This window comes from Podarcis liolepis, assembly GCF_965112155.1.
Source record: "Podarcis liolepis genome assembly, chromosome: 2".
Taxonomy (NCBI): Eukaryota; Metazoa; Chordata; class Lepidosauria; order Squamata; family Lacertidae; genus Podarcis; species Podarcis liolepis.
In genome coordinates, this window is record NC_139555.1 from 33,196,922 (window position 1) to 33,217,919 (window position 20,998).

General features: G+C 47.3%; 1 protein-coding gene and 1 long non-coding RNA gene across 8 annotated transcripts in view; one reads left to right on the plus strand and one right to left on the minus strand.

Moving 5' to 3' along the window:
- The first annotated feature begins 3,772 nt into the window (after positions 1-3,772).
- On the plus strand, positions 3,773-13,899 carry LOC310699457. 2 transcript variants are annotated; one of them, XR_014522091.1, is made up of 3 exons: positions 3,773-4,045; positions 4,493-4,539; positions 5,577-13,899. It is a non-coding gene; the product is annotated as an uncharacterized lncRNA (long non-coding RNA). The 2 variants fall into 2 exon arrangements; XR_014522092.1 differs by lacking the exon at positions 5,577-13,899 and having other exon boundaries at positions 4,493-5,007.
- A 334-nt stretch (positions 13,900-14,233) lies between these two features.
- The window catches only part of SPATA20 (spermatogenesis associated 20), a 50,382-nt gene continuing 43,617 nt past the window's right edge, over positions 14,234-20,998 (minus strand). For all 6 annotated transcript variants that reach the window (XM_083487130.1, XM_083487133.1, XM_083487131.1 and 3 more), the window contains exon 16: positions 14,234-14,549. In XM_083487130.1, the coding sequence (XP_083343256.1) occupies positions 14,379-14,549 (171 nt within the window). In that variant the 3' untranslated portion in view covers positions 14,234-14,378. The remainder of the gene's footprint in view (positions 14,550-20,998) is intronic.

Genomic DNA, 20,998 nt, shown 5'->3' on the forward strand with positions numbered 1-20,998 from the left:
GACTAGATGATCCTCTTGGCCCCTTCCAACTCCACAATTCTACGATTCTGTGTAAATAACCATTAAAAGGGCTGGCTCGTCTCACAAAATTTTAAACAATTGAATAGTCTTGTTGGCATAAAAAGGTCTTCAAGAGACCTGAAAATTAGCAGTGAAGAAGCTTGCCAAATGTCTGCTGGAAGAGTATTTGCACAGTCTGGGGCCAGCAACACCAAATACCCAACTTCTGGTTGAAACCAGTCAAGGCTCTGTAACAGCGCTCCTCTGGATGATCTCAGTGATCAAGCTGGGATATAATAGCTCAGATCCCAAACCAAAGTTGGTCAGGACTTTGCATGTTAAAATTAACACAGGAGCCTTGAACCTGCCCCAGATGTGTTATGGACAGCCAGTGCAGATGTTTTAGGAGGGGTGTGACATGGCGTCAGCCGACTGCCTCCATCAGCAGCTGAGGCACTGCATACAGCACTGGCTGGAGCTTCTGCCCCAGGCCCAAGGTCCACCCCAGATCAGACCCACTGCAGTGATTCTGCCTCAAGGTTAACAATGCATGGACCACAGTGGCCAGGGTATCCCAGTCCAGATCCACAGCTGGTGTATCAGACAAAGCTGATCAAAAGCATTCTTTGGAAGTGTTTCTCTCACATTTTAATTCTCCTCCTTTGCTCAGATACTGTTAATAGAATGTGGTTATTGGTGTTTTTCCGGGTGTTGAGCAAAAGCTTATCTTTGTTTTAAATGATATGTGTGGTTTTGTGGTCTTTTGGCTAGACAGTAATTCCCCAGTTCAAGTCACACTGACCAGAAAAAAAGAGAAAGAGAAAGAGGTGCAGCAGCCTGGCTTAAGTTGCTTGATCTCTAGCCAGGGAATACTGGGGAGAAGACCAGGGGGTGTCTAAAGGGCCAAGTGGGGAGGTTGGGATTCTAGGGCAACATAACCTTTACATATATATCTAGCGGCAGCAGCAGAAAAATGATGCAAGTTTGTGGAGGGAGGAAAGATGGCTTTGAGGAAGAAAAGGCTCATCGCTGAGGTCCAGGAACTTGAGCCCTCAATGTCCTGCAGGTAGCCTGACAGACAGAACTGGGAACATATTAGTCCCGCCATTTCACTTTGTGGAGACCTTGTGGGCTGCTCAACAGTGTTCTTGAACACCGGGGACAGTAAGGAATTAACTCAGATTGTGAGACCAACTCTGAAACCCAAGCCAAGCCCATGTCTCCACTGGTGGGTTGCCATAGCCATATGCCATGGAGGTGAGACTGCAGAGAACCCACATCATTTGAAGAAATATTGTTATTTCTGGCTCTACAAATGGTCCACAAACAATAATACTTTGGAGGTCCTGGGTCTCAAGGAGGTTAGACTGGCCTCGACCAGGGCCAGAGCCTTTTCAGCCCTGGCCCCAGGGCTGGTGGAACGCTCTGTCGCAAGAGACCAGGGCCCTGAGGGATTTGACATCTTTCTGCAGGGCCTGCAAGACGGAGCTGTTCTGCCAGGCCTTTGCTCTGGGCAAAGTCTGACCCCCTTCTTTCTTTCTATGGGACCCTGTATGTAAGTGGCCTCCTTGGCTCTTTCTATCAACCCATATGGGACCAGCACAGGCAGCAGGCCTGGTGAACATTTAATTCCTTACTCCTACGGTTATGATTTGTGGGTTCCCATTTAATTTTATTTTGATTTTAAATGTGATTTCGAATTGTATTTGAAATCTAATCGTTTGATTTTGTGTGTGTTTTAATGTATTTTTATTAAAGATTTTCTTGATTTACAAAGGTATGTGCAATGTCGCTCTCTCGTATTCTTCCAACCATGGAACTTTTTTTTTTTTTACACAAATCGGTTTCATTTGTTGAGACATTAGGAAGAAAAGAGGAAAAGAGGTGGAGGGGGAAAGATGAGTGGGGGTGGGTGGCGATGTTTCTATTTTACTTAATATATGTGGGGTTTTGTGTCAGCGTTGCTTGTGCGGGTTCTCTGCTGTTCACTTGTGTTTCTTTGGTGGTGAGAGAGGTTGGGGTTGGCCTAGGGTGTGGCTGTTCATTTGTGGTTGGCTGTGGTGGTCTTTGTTTCCATGTGTGAGTGGGTGTTTTGGATCGGGTCAGCCATATTGATTTGTATGCTGTTGGTGGATTTTTGTCATTGTCTTGTTGGGCTGTGTGTGTGATAAAGGGGAGCCATACTGGGGTAAAGGCGCCTTCTTCTATTTGTGTTTTTAATGTATTATATATTTGGTGTTAGCTGCCCTGAGCCACGTCTCGGCCGGGAGGGTGGGGTATAAATACAGTAAATATTATTATTATATTATTATTAATCCCTGGTTTTGCTGTTGGGTTCTTAAATGATCCAAACTGGTCCCAACCTGGTCACTGAGCACTCAAACCATGGGTGGTTCAATCCTTTCCTTCCGGCTTTGAAACAGACAAAGGGTCCGTGAGGTAGAATTTGCCTTTGGGGCAGATCTGCCAATGTCCCGCCGTTCCAGATGCTGGGACTGTAGGACACGGCGGTGACCAGAGTTCTCAGGAGGAGGAACCAGAGAACACAATCAGCGAGTGAGTGAGTCACCGAGCGGAAACTTTTCACCTCGCTGCATCTTGTCATGTCCGTGCACTGAGGCTGTCAAAAAAACTTTAAATTAATTGTGCAGACAAGCAAGGGGTGGAAAACAACAGTTTCAGCAAATCAACGTAATTTGCAGGGAGATGGGCGAGTTGCTGGCAGGAAATGTAACGAGGACAGAAAGCGGGGGGGGGGCGTTAATGGCTTATAACTTTTTAAAGGATCTTGGGCTGTGGCTCTCTAGGGCCATCGTCTCAGTCCAGGCCGCAGATCCAGGAGCCGGCAGGGAAGCATGACAGCAGGACGGTTTGACACCTCCTGGCTCACCACAAGGGATGAACCTGCTAGGATGCCAGCAGTCAGCAGCTGCCAAACGGAGCCCAGGGAATGCCCTTGCCTCTTACACAGCTCTCAACCAAGCAGCCCTCCCTCCAGGCAAGAGCGAGAGCTTCCTAATATTTTGGGCTATGCTGCTTGCACTGCTCTGCTGATGCACCCCTGCTCACAGCCGTGTCCTAGACAATTCCAGCATCTCCAGCAAGCGGCCTTCGTCGCCTTGCTCCAGAGCAGGGCCCTGGGAGGGAACTGACGCTTTCTTTAGCACCAGGAATCCCTCTCCCTGACATCTCCCTCTGGGCTTCTCCCGACAGCTTGACTTTGGAAGTGGCTGTGGACCTGGCTCCAAGGTTAACACACAGAGAGGCCTTTACCTCTCTGGTTGGAGGTGGAGAAAAACAATCAAGCATGTTATACAATTGAGCTAAGGCAAGGCGTTACATCCCCAGGGGCTGTAGCAGATTGATTCCTTTCTTTGCAAGGGCTTTGTAGATAGGCCACTCATTTCCTATGCTGGTTATTTTGTTTTTCCTCTGGGCTCTTCTTTCCTCTTTGCAGATTTCCTGCACACTTCATATTTTGTTCCTTTAAAATAGAGGCTCTGCTCCTGTATGGTGTGTGTGTGTGTGTGTGTGTGTGTGTGTGTGTGTGTGTGTGTGTGATATAGAGAGAGAGAGAGAGAGAGACCTTGAAACAGTCTTCTATCTTAACATACATTCCTTTCATTTCAAATCTGCAAACCAATTAAATTTTAAGTGGGAGCCTCTGCAGTGCAGTAGGGGCTGGTGGGGAGCAAACCAAGGAAAGATCAGGCCTGTGCCTCGGAGGTTTGCTCCACATTTCACCTCCTGGGACCAGAGGTGAGAGCTTTCCCCATTTCTAACCTGCAGCTACAGACTTGGCACATTGCAAATCTCCCAAGGGACGTGGCAGAGACTTATGGCATGCCTGCAGTTTTAGGTGGGATGAACCAGCTTTCTGACCCAAATGCACCAATGTTCTGTCAGCTCCCACCTCAGGGTCATTATGACATAACAATCAGAGCTTAGCATAGGCAACTGATTGTCACACACAGTTGTCCTAAGCAAAGTCCTCCTCCAGCTCTGTCATTCTACAGTGGAAGTATATTGGGTCGAGTGAACTCAGGTGTGTGGCTGGATAGCCCTGCGATAGCTGTCAAAGATGGGTTTTTTGCCAATATCTGGGAACTTCATTATGTACTTCTGTGCCCAAAGCATCCCTATGTGGTGCCTGGGGTTTTGGATAGGTCTGTTGTGGTGCAGCTGAGCTAACATTTCCTCAGGAAGATTGCTTTCAAGTTTCTGAGCTTTCAGATTTCCTTCCTATGGCTTCATATTGAGCTAGTTTAAGGGAGTTTTGGGATTCCTGTTCTCATGCTGCTGTTTTGAAAGTCCAGAAAAAGAAAACATGAAGGAATGAAGGAATGCTGGCTAACAGTGGAACTTGTCCTGTATGAAAAAGTGGATTTTAAATCTATTTACAGTAGAAAGTGTGATAAGAGAGTGTGAATGCCAATACAGGCAATCATTCCTTGTACCGGGTGATGAACCTATTTATTTTGTTTGTTTTCAGATTATGCTGAATCAATCATGTGAACTTCTCCTCCAGAAGCACAAGCTGTAATTTTGCTCACCTTTAGTGTCTCTCTTAATTGTGGAAGTTGTGGGTTTTTGTGCTTATGACGAGGTGTTAATGCAACTGGTGTAAACATGTCTGTTTTTGAAGCTGCTCTGAAAGCGGGCAACCCAAGCATTAATGAATTAGATCACCCAGTAGCCTCAAGTTATTTAAGAAGGCCTGCTAATTTCACTTTGTGGCAGTTGTGCACAGTTGTGATCCTGGCTGTGACACATTCTCTTCAAAAATAATGCCCTCAGCTAGTGGCGCTTCTGCCTGACAGCCAAAAACAAGAGCAAATGGGGTGCTGGAATCTACATCTTCCCTGGTTTCTAAACGTCCTGGTGCTGTGCAGGAAGCCTCAGAAGTCAGGAACCCAGTAGCAGCTGCAAGGATGCTGGTCCCAGAACATGTTGAGATTTCTCAAATAGAGATAGTTTCTCCCAGCATGCTGAGCTGTTGGATTCTCTCTTTTCTGTGTCCTGTTGTACTCTGTGCCTTCTCTTCCATCCCCTGTAAACAAGCTGTCAGTTTTAATTGGACTGAGCTGCGGTGGGGAGGAAAAGAGAGACTTTGATAATGAAAGAAAGGGGTTGGTGGCACCTCACGTCCTCTTAAGACTCTGCTGCACACCTAATCCTCCCTGCTCATTCTCAGGAGTTTGTAGGGCAGAAGGATTTTTCAGTCCATTTGCTCATGGAGGCCATACTCCTTTTTTATATACATTTTGTTCTCCTGTAGGAATAAATCAATCCTGCCTTTAAAAGTCCCCTTGTCAACATACAAGAAACATTTTGTGTTTCCGAGTAAAAATTCAGAAGAGGCCTCAGTCTTCAGTCAGATATCATTTTAAACAATTATGTCCCATACAGTGGTGAACCAAACGTAGTAGATCCAAGCGCTAATTTTTAAAAAAGATTTTTAGATCCATATCCTATTCATTTTAATAGGTCAATTGTGCACAAATTTTGTGGTTTGAAGTAAGCAAAAAGTGAGGAGGCGGAGATGAACTGTGGTCCCCTTTTGTTTGGAATCTCAGGTGAGTTACCCATGCAGTAGAAGTTGCTCCCAGGACCAGTCACCACAGCGAAGCAGAGAAAGGTGTTCCAGAAAGCACTGGAGGTTTCCTAGTGTTGTCACCTTGAACCTAAACCACTGTCATTTCGGTGCCCTCAGGCTAGCCTTCCTCAATGCCTCCTGCTAGCCACTTATTCCTCTTTATTATCTCCTGCTTACCATCCTTGTTGTCCTGCTCTGGTGCCAGAGCCTTGAGGACGAGGTGGATCAGGAGTTACAGGACCCTGGAGAGCTCAAAGCAAGCCACTTTCTCTGACAAAGGCGGAAAGCAGACTGAGCCCTTTCAAGCCTCTGCTCCCAAACTACCTCTCCCAGGCTCTGCCCTCTTGTGAGGAACTTAGATTCTTAAAGGGCCAGCCCTCTGACAAGCTGTAGTTTGTTTTTGTCTCATATTTTGTTATGTTCCTTAATTGTGTGTGAGTTACCTGCTATTTTTTAACCCCTGTGGATTTTATTATTATTAAAGTAACAAATATGTCCAAAAACAAAAAATGAAACCAACAAAACACGAAACCCCTTCTCTCATGAAGTGCCTTTTCATCATCCACCAAAGCCTATATTTCAGTTTGGCTTAGCTGCTTTTGTCTGATGTCTAGCCAGTCACAGCCACCCAGTTCAAACACCTGAGGTTTGAATGATAGAAATGGTTACCAAATACATTTTGGACATCCATCCCTTGAGGAGTAATAAAATATACATGATAAATAATAAGGTAGGATTCATAAGGCACTTTTTACATGTGTGGTTATCTCAACAACCATTTTAATAACCTTGCATGCTAGGCCAGTGCTAATATTATACCCATATTACAGATAGTGTAAGACGAGAGCAGGGCGGCTTGGCTAAAGGCTACCCAATTAATTTCTGCTTATCAACCAACCATATTTATATCTCACCCTATCTGGGCCCAACAGGCAGCTTATAATAAAATACATATAAAAACAACACCTTAAAAAACAGCCCTTCAACTGTTTGCTTTTAAGTCACAGCTGGTGAACTGAGTTCTAAAGGGGTTTCAGTTTCAGGGATCAGTGTCTGGCGGCACTTTCACAGGTCTTCGGTGTAAATGCAATTTGTTGTAATTAAATGGGTCTTTCACTTCGGCTATTGTCACACTTCCCCGATCTTCCCTTCAAGGATCTATAGTCTTGTCGCTAGGTACCTTTGCACTCTCTGGCGCACAAAGGGAGGCACTGGAGTCCGACTGAAGCAACCAAGTCTCACATGAAGCACTTCCTATGAGCACAAAAGAAAACTAACAAATCCAAGTGGGGAACGAGGCTGTCTGGCAACCAATAACCCCTTTCCCATTGACTGCTGCCGAAAGACAATTTTCAGAACCCGTCTGGCAATTTCCAGCACCTTACATTCAGCAAATTGTAGCTGAAGTTCAGCAGCATGGCCCCCAAAGAGGAAAGGTTTGGAAGGTGTGCTGGTATCAAAATTAAGGAGGACCAGTCCCCCACACAGCCCACACTTTCAGGCTGGATTCATAAAATACATATATTGGTCTCCCCACCCTCCCACCTCTCCTCCTCCTCTTTCTCCAGCAACCAAGAAAATATTCATAAAGATGAGGTGCAAAATTCCTCTCCAACTTCAAATACATTTCTCCTGGCTGCCTCTCCTTGATTCCTGGAATATCCCCTTGGAAAGCGGTGGATACAACCAGCTGGCAACACACATTACCAAATGCTCACTTCCCCCAGTTGAGGCAAACTTCCAGATTGCAGCAGCCACTCATTAAAGGGTGACGAGAGGGGGGTTGTGAGTGAAGGGAGGGGAGCGTTTCAAAGCAGAGCTTGAGAACATTAGAGAGATACACCAAGGCATCTCAAGCCATAAACAGAAAATCTTGGAGCGAGTAAGGAAAAATATTTCCATTCTGCCGTACGTTTGCCCTGTCATTGGAGATGCTATTTCAACTTTTGCCCAGACAGAGAGGATGCCATGTGAAAGGAATCCACTTTCCTAATCTCCGTGTAGTAAAAATAACTTGCATGCCAGCACCAGAGATTTCCAACTCTCCTGCCGTTGCTCTTTTCATAGACTGTCCTGCTGGGAGGCATGATGACTTTGCTATGTAGTCTCATGATCCCAAGTTATGAGTCAGAAAACTCTGCTGAAATCCTAAGATTGGTTTAGAACAGGCATAGGCACCCTTCGGCCCTCCAGATGTTTTGGACTACAATTCCCATCATCCCTGACCACTGGTCCTGTTAGCTAGGGATCATGGGTGTTGTAGGCCAAAACATCTGGAGGGCCGAAGGTTGCTTATGCCTGGTTCAGAACATCACAAGCACTGGGGGACAGAAACGGAGGAACCTGGAAGTGTGACTGCTTATATGTGGCATTTAAAGTCCAACACCTATTTTCCTTGGCTGTGGCTTCTTGTGATAGAGGGAAACATGATTGTCAGAGAACTACATGTCATCTCTTAGTTGCAATGACACATTACTGTTATGGGTCATGCCAGCCTGTTGTTACAGAAAGGAGAACTGGCAAGATGTTCATCATACGCTGTTGTACATCACCTGAAAAATTATAGCACTCTTCAGAAATTATTGCATTACCCAAGCTATAATGTAAATAGCACCTGGGATTCTCAAGTACCATGACATTGTTGCATTATTCCCATTTTACTGCAACGTCTGGTCCATCCAAGCACTGGCATACAACCGTGTTATATCAGCTATAGCTTTAAGAGGTGTGGCGCTTGCCATAGTGACCGACTTAAATGCATCTCGATTACACATCAAATAATATTAGCAAACACTAAGTTTAGCCACTTCTCATATGTAACCATTAGCCAGGCATAAGAGAACCTGCAGCCATTACTGTACTCCAACTCCCATCACCCCCTGCCAGCATGGGCAATGGTCAGAGATGGTGGGAGTTGTAGTCCATCAACATCCAGCGAGCATGAGGTTTCCTAGTCATATCGCAGAGCAATTTCCTCCCTTCTTTTATAAGCAGGAGACACGCTGGACTGTCCTGGTAAAATGGCTGCGCTTAAACTGAAGAAGCACAAGTTATACACAGGGCTGTTTTATTTAGTAGTTTCCAATTACAGTACCTGTTTCCTTATAAAATATCCCCATTTCCTATCTGCTGTTCAGAAAGCATGCTCTTTCTTTATTAAAACGCACAGCATTGCAAAACAAACAAACAGAGCTTTGTGGTTTCCACTTCGGCACTGGTCACTGATGACCACTGAATAAAAGTGCCAAGGTAATGAAAAATGTTTACTATTGGGAAGAAAACGGAAGGAAACAGGACTCTTAAAATGAAGGGTTGGGACAAACCATGTTAATTGCTTTCATATAACTGGGCAGAACTTCTCAGGGAAAACAAGGTTATTTCTGGCCTAATGGCCCAGGCCAGCAACTGTCTTGTATGCATTTACTTGAAAGAGGCCTGTGGAGTTCTCAGGAGCAGAACCAGAAGGGCCGACCCGAAACTTCACAATTAATTTGAAGCAGAGAAGACCGAAATAGAGGACACCCATCGCGTTCTATGGAGGCTGTGAACTTTTAACAAGGAACATGCTCAACACTCTTTGTAGCTGGGATGGTTTGGAAGAAAGGAACAACCCACGGAAACAAGGACAAGGAATGTTCTGGCGGTTCCATGTGTTACCACAGTTTGTACTCGTAAGTAGTGTCAGGGGAACAGGCCAACCAACAGGCCAGCAATCAAAACCCTTCTAGACTGTCCTGTGTGTACACAGACACAGACAGTTCAGTGGCGACTGGTGCCCACTAGGAATGGCAGGTCAGAAGGCAGGGAGCCCAGACACCAGGTGGAGCCACAGGCAATGAGAGACAAAACCAAATAATTCTAGTTTTGTCCCCCATGCCCTTGTCATAGCTTTGTTACTGAGCAACAACGGGAAGAACTCAGTGGAGTGAGAGGCCAGCCAACCAGAAGAGTCTCTGAAGTGTACTTGCCTGGAGGCCGGGTCAGCATTCGAAGTCAGGTCCAGTCCTAGGGGCAGGTGAACAGCAACCCACGTGGTCAGGGAATCTGGTGATCATGGGGTCGGGGGTCAAGGCGAGCAGGAAGCAGCAAAGTAGGGCCAGGAACTACAAGCATTGTTACCAGCTTCTAACTGCTACTGGAAGCTCTGCTTAAGAAGGCTGAAGCCAGCTGGTTCTCATCAGCACCTCCTCCACCTTTGTGTCCTTGAAGGCTGATCAGTTGCAGGTGGAGTCACTCCTCCCCCTTCAGGCTGCTGTTCAGCAGGTGAAGCTGACTCCTGGCCCGTGATACGCCTTCCAAGGTGATTTCTACAAGGATCACGCTGACACTGAGGAGGAGGAAGCTGAGAGGTATTGCCACCCTATTCTGCGCACTGCAGCATGTGGCTGCCCAGAAATGTGGACTTGCAGCTGAAAATAAATTGCAGACATTCCTGCATTGCAGGGGGGGTTGGACTAGATGACCCTGGGGTCCCTTCCAACTCTGCAATTCTATGACTATTGGAGTCTGCTCTAAAAAGGCTTTGGGGGTAAAATAAACCCGTTAATGGGCTACCTACTTCCCTCTTGTTATCTCTGTGCTTGTGCATAAGCTCAGACAAAGACACACACAGCTTGCATTCCCGCTGCGAAGAATGCTGCTCCTCCAAGGGTGAGATAAAGCTTTCTTTATTCAAGTGCCATGGTCTGGTCCCACCATCAGCCCTGCTGACAGCGCAGCCTGTCCCCGCATCCCATCTTCATCGCAGGTATATACATTGGCAAGAACAATCCCAGATCCTCTGGCTGGTGGTGGAGGGAGAGGCGTCGATCCCCTTGTCACAAAGCAAAACTAATGAGGGAGCTAGTACAGCACAGGACGAAACTGTTTCTATCAGGTCTGGAAGTGCCATTATCTAATTTACTGCTAGGAACAGCAGCAAGGTCAAGAGACCCCATAACTAAACCCATCCATCACTGTCACAGCACAGCCAGCTCTTCTGCTCCACAGAATCCCACGTTCCTTGTTCCTGGGGACCTTTTCTGTCCCGTGCAAAAGCTTCCCTGGGTCCTGGCTGGCTGGCAGCCTGGTACCTGCCAATACTGGCAGAGTTCAAAATACCAGAGGCCTTACAGGACTGGCAGAGCTCCAGCTGGAGATCCACCAGACAGTGTTGCACCAGAAACAAATTGTGGTTGTAGATCTCGCCCCAAATTTGATGGATTTCAAGGGATAGGCCAGGTATTAATTAACAGGCTGCTAAAGATGGACTTAGAAAAGCCAGATTGTTCCCATGGGGTCTCCTGTGACACCAAACTGTTGTTTCTGCTACACTCCATAGCGCAAGGGTGGGCTCTATCTTGTGATACTTTTGTTGGGGGCTGCCAGCTGTTGCTGGTGGGTGGGACCAAGGCTTTTCCCCAGCACCTCTCAAGTAGCCGCCATTGCCATTATAAGAGAACAAGGGAGGTGTTCGTGGTGAGTTCCGGCACCCTTTTTTTCTAGAAAAATAGCACTTGATGGGACCATACATTTTCTCTTCCTGCCACTCATAGCTCTTCCTGCCACCCTTTTCCTGCTACCTCCCCCTCATTGCCACCTAAAGGTAAAGGTAAAGGTAACCCTGACCATTAGGTCCAGTCATGGACAACTCTGGGGTTGCGCGCTCATCTTGCTCTATAGGCCAAGGGAGCCAGCATTTGTCCGCAGACAGCTTCTGGGTCATGTGGCCAGCATGACAAAGCGAACCAGAGCAGCGCACGGAAACACCGTTTACCTTCCTGCCGTAGCGGTACCTATTTATCTACTTGTACTTGACATGCTTTCGAACTGCTAGGTTGGCAGGAGCTGGGAGCTCACCCCATTGCGGGGATTCGAACCACTGACCTTCTGATCAGCTAGCCCTAGGCTCTGTGGTTTAGACTTTAGACGACAGCGCCACCCGCGTCCCTACATGAAATTAAATCAAGGGTTATGAGGAAGTATGACCTAGGGCTGCGAGTTGCACACCCCTGCTGTAGCTGCTGTCAACTATCTCTAAAAGAAAGAATCCTGAATTAGTTGCTCAGTCCCAGAGGGGATTTAACCATTCTGCCCTTGCTTCAAGATTAATACTGTACTTGAGAGGACGTAACCACATAGAACTACCCAATTACACTGGGGCCACTAAGTCTGGACATTACTGGGATTTCAAAGGTGTAATTGTCTTGGGGAATTTCCAAAAGGTGGCACTTTGTCCTGGATCTTAGGCTCAACCATTTCAGGGGTTTCCTTAAAAAAACTCAACAATTAAAGAATGAAGTGGCAACATCAGGAAGCAGTTGGACATATGTTTGTAACAGGAGCAGGAAATCTATTTTTTTAAAAAAAATAAAATAAATTGTTAAATAATTTGGATTAATTTGTTAAAATTTGGAAAACTAATAAAAATTATTAATAATAAAAAAGCTCAACCATTTTCAAGGTGTCCTAGTTTTTACTTTTTGAAATATGGCAACCCTAAATTACACAAGGGGGAGGTAGAGCTGGGCCAAATATCATAACCAAATAGGGGTCCTTCCATATGGAAATTGGTCTAATTTAGCTAATGCTCTGCTGAATAGGGGGGCTTATGTGTCTTGGAAAGTCCCTTCCCTCAAATGTGGGACGATGTGGAGGTAGCCCTACTACAGGGGAAAGGGAATCTTTGGCCCTTCAGATTTATTTTACTCCAACTCCCATCAGCCCTAGCCAGCATCACAATGGCTGGGGATGATGGGAGCTGTATTCCAACAACATGTGGACGGCCACAAGGTCCCTACTCCTGCAAAACTGCTCTCTGAGCAGCTATTGCACATTGAACAGAGACGAAAATGTTCAGACTGTCGGAAATCAACTCAGATGAACTCCACGTTTCCAACAGGGTCTTTAACATGGAGCAGTTCTGCACTGGGCTGAAAGCATCCCAAAATAGCCTGTTTCACTCCAGAAAGTGACGCTCAGTGCCCACCTTCCATCACACACAGCACACCTCATTCATGTGGCACAGGCAGACTGACTCCCGGTGACTCCTGCACACCCGATAGAAGATTCAAGAGCGGGGAGAGCACTGTGGTTTGAAGGGCACATCCAGCCTCACAACAGAGGAGAGCGTGTTGAATAATTCAGCCTGTGCTGCCCTGGTGCGGCCATAGGGAGCAGCCAGAGCAGAAGCAAATGCCAGTCTGCCCAAGAGCAGAGCTTCTTGGCTTCAGGTGTCAGTCTGTTCTGGCTCTATTTCTAGGATTTCTGGTTGAAATGTCTCCTCGTCACCAGTGGGGAGTTGGTAACTTGCAATGGCCTCTGCGTCACTTAAGAGAATTGCCCGTCCAAAGGCATAGCAATGTGGCTTTTCATTAGGAGTCAATTATCTTGTTACACTGAAAAACACCATCAGCAGCGCTCCCCACCTTCCCTGACAGCACAACTCGCTGGTGTTGAGAGGTGCCTTCTTGAATCCTATAACGTGACCCCATGTTGAACCACTGGAGACCAGAAGCTTAAGCACAGGAAAGGAAGTGCAGAAAGCAGAAGGTTTAAGTTCCCAGAAGAAAGAGAGGCTTGTCAGCGATGCCATTTGCAGGCAGCCTCTTCCTTGCATGTCCCAATCACAGATGCCAATGCTCGCCAGCTCAGCGAAATGGTTCTCTTCCTGCTATCCTCCACAGAGCACAGGGAGGCAAACCCACAAGTCTTTAATTTCAGAGTGTGCAAACGAAGAGAGAGGCATGGTTTATAAACTTAACAGCCCCCAATTCTGCAAAAAGCGGCAGTTAAGCTAACCAATATACATGTGTTTTCTCCCAACTGATTAGAGCTGTGAAGCGTATTTACAATGAATTTCGGAGATTTACTGGCAGCTCCTGCACTGGTGAAGTAAGTTTTGGCAAGCTGGGAAAGGAATGTTGTACATGCCAGTTCACGGGGAAGGGAGCAGCGCCCTTGTTGCCCAAGCAGTGCCCTTGTTTTCCCCTTCAAATAGATGAGAGCTAGAAACTTGCTTTATTAAAAATGAGGGCCAAGCTCTGGAGTCTACCTTATGGGACTAAACCTGGGGCTATGCAGCCATGTAAAAGGCAAAGGTAACGACTGACCATTGGTCCAGTCGTGGCTGACTCTGGGGTTGCAGCGCTCATCTCGCTTTATTGGCCGAGGGAGCCGGCGTACAGCTTCCGGGTTATGTGGCCAGCATGACTAAGCTGCTTCTGGCGAACCAGCGCAGTGCATGGAAACACCATTTACCTTCCCACCGGAGCGGTACCTATTTATCTACTTGCAGTTTGAGGTGCTTTCAAACTGCTAGGTTGGCAGGAAAAGTGAGTGTTGTTCCACAACAGTGCCTAAAACAGTCTCACTGGCAAGACGGCCCTTTGCCCATCATAACCTGAGCTGTGAGGAAAGTTAGGGCCTTGCTGAGCTTCCTCTGCAAGTCTAAAAGTAAACCCTGTAGGTGAGGAGAGGCTGTGAACCACTAGATGCTGCTGGATCCAGCTCCCATCATCCCTGACCCACTGGCTGGGGCTGATGGGAGTTGGAATCCAACAACTGCTGGGCGACCCACAAGGGTCCCCAGCTCTGCGAACTGGTTGCCCCTAATGGCAAACAAACTTGACCACTACTGAACATGGAAGGAAGATGCTATTCAAATGGAAACAGGCGGGTTGAAGTGGGCCCAACCTGCCTTTATTCAACCTGGCTTTATTCAAAGGAGACTTTATTGCGAGGTCCAAGCAGGGCTCTCTCTTCTCATGTCCACTGAAGCGCAAGGGCCACCAGGGGAGGCAGCTCAGGGCAGCAGCAGGCGGCGTAACTCCTGGCTGGAGGTGACGGGCAAGGAGCAGGCAAAGTTCTCGCAAAGGTAAGCTGTGGCTTTTCCATCTTTCTTCTCCAGAGAGGAGAGGAAGCCAAGGTGGCGGTACAGGAACCCCTTGGTGTCCCCGTCTGCAAGAATCAGCACCTGAAATGGGAGAGACAACGAGGAAGACACACAGGCTAAAGTGAGTGTTAAAGATGGTACAACCTGCTCCCTTTCCCAGGCACCGGGGCCTTGCTCAAATATCCAGCAATGTTTCAGAGACCCAGGGTTAAACTGGTGGCTCATTCCATCGGTCCTCCCATTCCCCCTGCCCTGCCTGCAGTTTTCTGACATGTGCAGCACATGTGGCTTCTGGGAGCCATCTGGGTCAACTAAGTTAAATATTACTGGATGTCTGGGTTTGTTTTCGACTTCGTAAATTTGTTTTATTCTAAGTTTTAGCAATATTGGGGGGTTTTTCATACTTGTAGTTTTTATTGCTTGTAAGTTGCTTTGCTTGGGCTTTGCCAAGAAAAGCACCATATAGATATTTTTAAAATATATGTTTAGAAATTAACTCTCCGGGGCGTTTTTTCTTTGCTCCATCGGTGTCTCTGGAATGGCACACCTTGGCCTCTCCTGCTTGTGACACATTATAATCTTGATTATATGGATTTGTCTGGGTTGCTGGCAAACTAGGGCTCAAAATCAGCTGGAAGCACAATTAAGGTGGCCATTCCGCAAGACCAGGTAGTGCTATATTATCCAAAATGCCCATCTCCATTGCTAAGCTCTGTCTATAATGTTTACTCAGAAGTTGTCCCCATTCAGCAAATGTCCCCTTCAACTTTAATTCCAAGCTCCCTGCTTGCAACATCACTGATTAACTGCCTCTTGCTCAGTCTATTTTTGGGGGGGACGGGGACTTAAATGACTGGTTTCCTTTCATTATTTTCCTTTCTTTTTCTGAATTGCAAAATGACGCCCTTTTACAGTTAAAAAAGTGACCGGAAAAATAAAAGCCAGTAATTAAAGCCTGCTTCCCCCCACCCCCCACCAAGGGAACAAGAAGTGATTATGGGGCGAAGGATGTGCTGAACAGAAAGCAATTGGAGGCAGAAGCCACTAGGAGGAAACTTCTACTTAAATACTGAGCAGCCCTAAAAGGTCTCAGTTGTGATTTGGCTGCACACACCCAACAGGCTGGTGCTACAAGTGAAAACAGTAGCCTAAAATCATATATGCAGAGAGCAGGAACACAGAAAACACTGGAATGCATATGGATTCTGCATAAAATCTAAGTGAACCAAGGATGGTAACTCCAGACTGAACAGCTTGTGTGTAAGCAACTCCGATAAGAATACAGTGGTACCTCGGGTTAAGTACTTAATTCGTTCCGGAGGTCTGTTCTTAACCTGAAACTGTTCTTAACCTGAAGACCACTTTAGCTAATGGGGCCTCCTGCTGCTGCCGCGCCACCGGAGCACGATTTCGGTTCTCATCCTGAAGCAAAGTTCTTAACCCGAGGTACTATTTCTGGGTTAGCGGGGTCTGTAACCTGAAGCGTATATAACCTGAAGCGTATGTAACCCAAGGTACCACTGTATTTGGGATGGTGGGTCCTGCCTCTCTGTGCAGGCGTTTCGATCAGATTCCTTCTAGATCCTTTCCAGTCATTCTGGAAAAATTCTGACGTTGCATGAAAAGAAAACATGGAAGAATCAGCAGCTTCTCCCTCTGTCCTGTTGACTACTCAGGGGAATACGCAGCGTAAGCAATACTACAGTCTCTCTACCAAGCCTGCTGCGAAGAAATGTGGAGGAGCAGAATATCCTATTTGTAATACAGACTATCCAAGGTGTGTTACACCTGTCTCTTGCCTAAGGTACCGAGGACAGGAGCCCACCCTGAGTTTGTCACACCCAGATCCGTGGTGACAAACCGAGATTCGTGAAATGAAGCCCGGGGAGAAACTGTTACCCTGAATAGCAAACCAGAAATGACACCTTCCGTTAACAACCCAGCAGCCTGGCTGCGTAAACAAGCCCACAGCATCCCGACTGGCTCGTGTGTGTCCTGGACATGAGGAGCTGTGCAGGTGCGACTTATTTAAGCAAGTCTCTCCTTGTCCAACTCCTTGTCACTGGGGACTTGGGGCTGCTCAGTGCGCTGTGAAGCCGTTTGCGGGGAAGAGAGCCTGTGTTTTCCCCTCCCCTCCTCCTGCCACCCTCTCCCCGTTCAGCCCCATCTGTGCCACAACTAAGCTGTGATCAACAGAATCATGCTGCTGCCACCCCCGCTTGCCCAGCAGGCTTCAAACACGCCGCTCTAATTGAACTCAAACTGCATTAATCACTTTTACAGCATGCCAGCTTCCTGCACGTAGGATCTGGAGCTTGAGCCCAGGCCTAGCCCAAATTCTAGCCAGCGCTGCTCCCTTGGTGCCGGATTGCAGCAAGATCATGCGAGGAGCTGAATGTCAGGCTGGCACAAGCGGCTAAATAGCAGGCCCTTTTCTCTCTCTCTCTCTCTCTCTCTCTCTCTCTCCACCCAAAGAATGAGTCTGACACAAACTAGTAATGTCCAGATGAACCCTTCTGTGCATTCAATGCCATGTGATGAGGTACAAGTGTGGCCGGTGGGTCCTTCCCACACCAATGCAAGCCCGGGTCATGCTCCCCACACAGCTGCACATTTAGCATTAGTGAAAGGGGCTGTGCGCACCAAGCAGGGTTCCCAATTGGGTAGAGGAGCTGAGCATATGTGGAGGGGGCCTTTCCTGACGCATCCTGAATGTGTAGCTCCCAGAGGGTCTGATCACATAAATGGAGAACAGGGAGATCCCACGATGAAATGGAGGCTGGCACCAGCCACACGAGAGCCAAACTGAAATAGAAAGCTCCTAAGAACTTGGTCCACCTGAAGCATCCTCCGGGGGAACAGGGAGGGGATGGTGAGGCCTTGAATCGGCTTTTTCTCACCCATGCTTTGAATGTTTCAGTGTATCTGAAGAAGTGTGCATGCACACGGAAGCTCATACCAATAACAAACTTAGTTGGTCTCAAAGGTGCTACTGGAAGGATTTCCCCCCCCCCCCAACTATGGCAGACCAACATGGCTACCTACCTGTAACTATGCCTTGAATGTGTCGGCTTTGTGTCACTAGTTTTTTCTCATTCACTCAAAATGCCTGTGTCACCTCTCATGCTGCCTTCAGCACAGAAGCCCATCACAGCAGCTCTCGCTGAGGCATTATGACTGTTGAACACTGGAAGTGATTGACAGGGACTTTTGAGCAACTCTGGGCCTGCCTCCCCCCCACCCCCCATCACCACCACTTAAAAACACCCAGAACAGATTGAGGAGAAATGGCTGCCACTTTAGAAGAGGGGACATCAACCCTTTTGGGCCAGTGGGCACACATGTCAATTTGAGGAATGTCTGCCATGGGGGTGTGGCATAACACGACATCACTGTTACAGTGGTACCTCAGGTTAAGAACTTAATTCGTTCCAGAGGTCCGTTCTTAACCTGAAACTGTTCTTAGCCTGAGGTACCACTTTAGCTAATGGGGCCTCCCGCTGCCGCCGCGCGATTTCTGTCCTCATCCTGAAGCAAAGTTCTTAACCCGAGGTACTATTTCTGGGTTAGTGGAGTCTGTAACCTGAAGCATCTGTAACCTGATGCATCTGTAACCCGAGGTACCACTGTATAGGGGAATGGCATAACACACAACGTCTGCCACATCAAAAAGAGCCCAAAAAATGACCACAAAATAGCTCAGGCATCCCCTCCTCAACATCAGCCGGGGGTGGGAGGGGAGGCACCAGTCAATGCCATGCTCACTCACAGAGAGAATAGAGGTTCAGAATGGAAGGAAGCACGGGTCCCTCATTCCTGGCATCCAATGAAATGTGGGCATGTTTAAGGTGTTGCCTTGCATGTAAATATAAAAAATGGAGATATATATATATGAAAAGCCGAACCTGTCCAAACAGAAACTGAGCAGGAACAGTGAACAGGGGATTGCAGGATTTTTTCCCAAGGGGTGTTTATGCAGACCTTTCATGGATGGCACAGAAAGTACTAGTGGGCCCATTGGTGCTTGTGAGCATCACACAGGTGGCTCCAGAATAGGAAGAACCCTGCTGGAACAGACTGAGGATGCAGCAAGTGCATCCGGCCAGAAGCCTCCAGGAAACCCACAAGCAAGAATCACCTCTTCCCATCTGTATATCCCTGGCAACTTTCTCTGAACATGGAGGTTCCATTAAACTATTATAGCTGATAGATTAGGTTTTCTTTGGAATGTGTTCAAAATGGACTGTCTTGCTTCTCCCAACTCTTAAAAATTGCTCTTGGTATTCTATTGTACAAAGATGCTCAGGATGACCAGGAGCAGAAGGGAAAATCTTTGCTTTTGATACCCAGGGCCTTGTTGCCCATAGTCAGGTGGGGAGACAGGAGAAGTGCTAGTTGCTTCCTTGTTGGGCCTGCTGTAACATAAGCCCATAGTGGTCCAAAGGGAAGATGCTCCTTCTCCGTGTGTATCAGCAGCTGATTGGCCAGAGGGTGTCCAGCATGCCAGACAAGCTGCCCCACCAGGTGTGGTAGCCCCTTCCCTCTTTTTCTCCACACAAAGAGGTCTCCCCCCCAAGAGGCACCCGAACATCTTCATTCTCTCTTCTACAGTCTTCTGTTCCCAGCATTTCAAGAAATGGTTGGGCTATTGCTAAGACTTAAAGTGCTTTGATGTGCATGAAACCTGGAGGCGCCACACTGTGCCATTCACCCAAACCACATCCTCCCCACTACTAGCCTTTGAGACATGCATGGTAGCATGGAAGGACTGGAATTATTGTTTAACTTAAGAGTGATATTATGCCTCTTTACTGCTCTGTCTGTGACAGCAGCCAGGGTTGTGGCCTCCGAGTCCATACTCAGCCTTGCCTTTAGAACTGAACTTGTCACCTCCTTTGCTAAGGTTGGACTCCACCCCTTTGATATCCGTGTGTGTGTGTGTGTGTGTGTGTGTGTGTGTGTGAAGGCCCTTTCTTAAGCATCCCATCCCTATGCACGTTCCTAGCCTGTTCACCTCTTGCATTTTTCTCCCTTACCTTTTAAATGCCTAGTTGTTTTCCTCCCCCATCTTTTCCCTTGTCATTATATGTGCACTGTAACTTGGCTACACCTGACTGCCTATCTAAACGCCCTTTCCTTAGCGCAAGGCTCTCCTCTGCTTGCCAGTCCTCATTCTGTTTGGGGCCTCCTTTTCAGTATATTCGTTTCACTCCTGGAAAATGCCCCAGCGTCCTTCTCCCTGTTCTGATTTTTCTCTCTACAAACATTTCAAAGCGGGCTCTTGGGGTGTTTTCTAGGCCAGATCAAAGCTGCAGCAGCTCCTGTCGCATTGGGTCACCCCTGTTAGGAACGCTCTAATCATGCCTGAGAAATGAATGGCTGCAGCACTAATTAATTTTTACAATACAGAAATTATTATTAGCTCCCCTGGGTCCTGGGCTTTAATGGAAAGTGCATTGGGGATGAAGCTTGTCAGGAGCAAGGATCGTCTACCTTTGTTCAAGGTGTAAAACAGGGCAGGGTGTGCTGAAATGAAACAGGGTAGAAGATACACTAAATACTTCTGTCATTACAGGACAATGGACCCTTCTCTCTCCCTCTCTCTCTCTCTCTCTCTCTCTCTCACACACACACACACACAGAGTGATTGATTTACAAGGGAAGAAGGAAATGAACAGGAAAGGGTGAAATCATCAGTGTGGTGAAATTATCACATTATCAGTCACATAGAAAAAGAAAAAAAGGTTTCTCTGGACTGTGTGAAAGCGAGACCATGTGCACACACTCTCATACACATGGAGGATATGAAACAGAGGGTACCCAAACCTCCTATAAACAGTATTCCCCACATCAGCACCCTGGGGTAAAGGCAAATATGTCATTTCTGTGATGCACTGCTGAGCTCAAACTGGGATCTTATGGAAGAGACACCAACTTCCTGAGCCACTGGGAATGCTAGTCAGAGGTGATTATGGACTGTTTCAGCTGGAACATCCACACCAGAGCCCATAATCCTCCTAGGCTGGGAAGTCAGTTGCCATCAGAGGGGCCAATCCAGTGCACCCGGTGTCTGACATGGAGCTGTTAACTTTCCCCTGTCTGGGAAAGCCATTCAGGGAAGCCACCAAACAGGTCTCGTCCAAAGATGGCCACGCTTGCATGTGCCAAGGCACCCTTAATACTAATTCATTTCCCACTTGGTTGCAGCAAGTGCCTTGAAACATGCAACATCTGTTTACAGGTAAGAGTGCAACCCTTCGCTCCCCAAGTCGGCAATTGCATATGTCGCCTCAACCCATATCTATATCTATGTCAAAATGCCTTTCAATTTCAGCCAGCATCTAGCATGCATAAAACCTGATGCAGCTTCTGAGTAAGGCAGCATTCCTGACCATAAGTGCCTGGTCAACTGCACGCCAGAAAATGTTACTTCGTACAAATAAACATTCCCCACCATCCCAAAGATGCCCTAGTTGAGCTCCAATGCCTTCAGTGGCTCCCCCTGCCACTCACCCTTTGCTTACCCACTA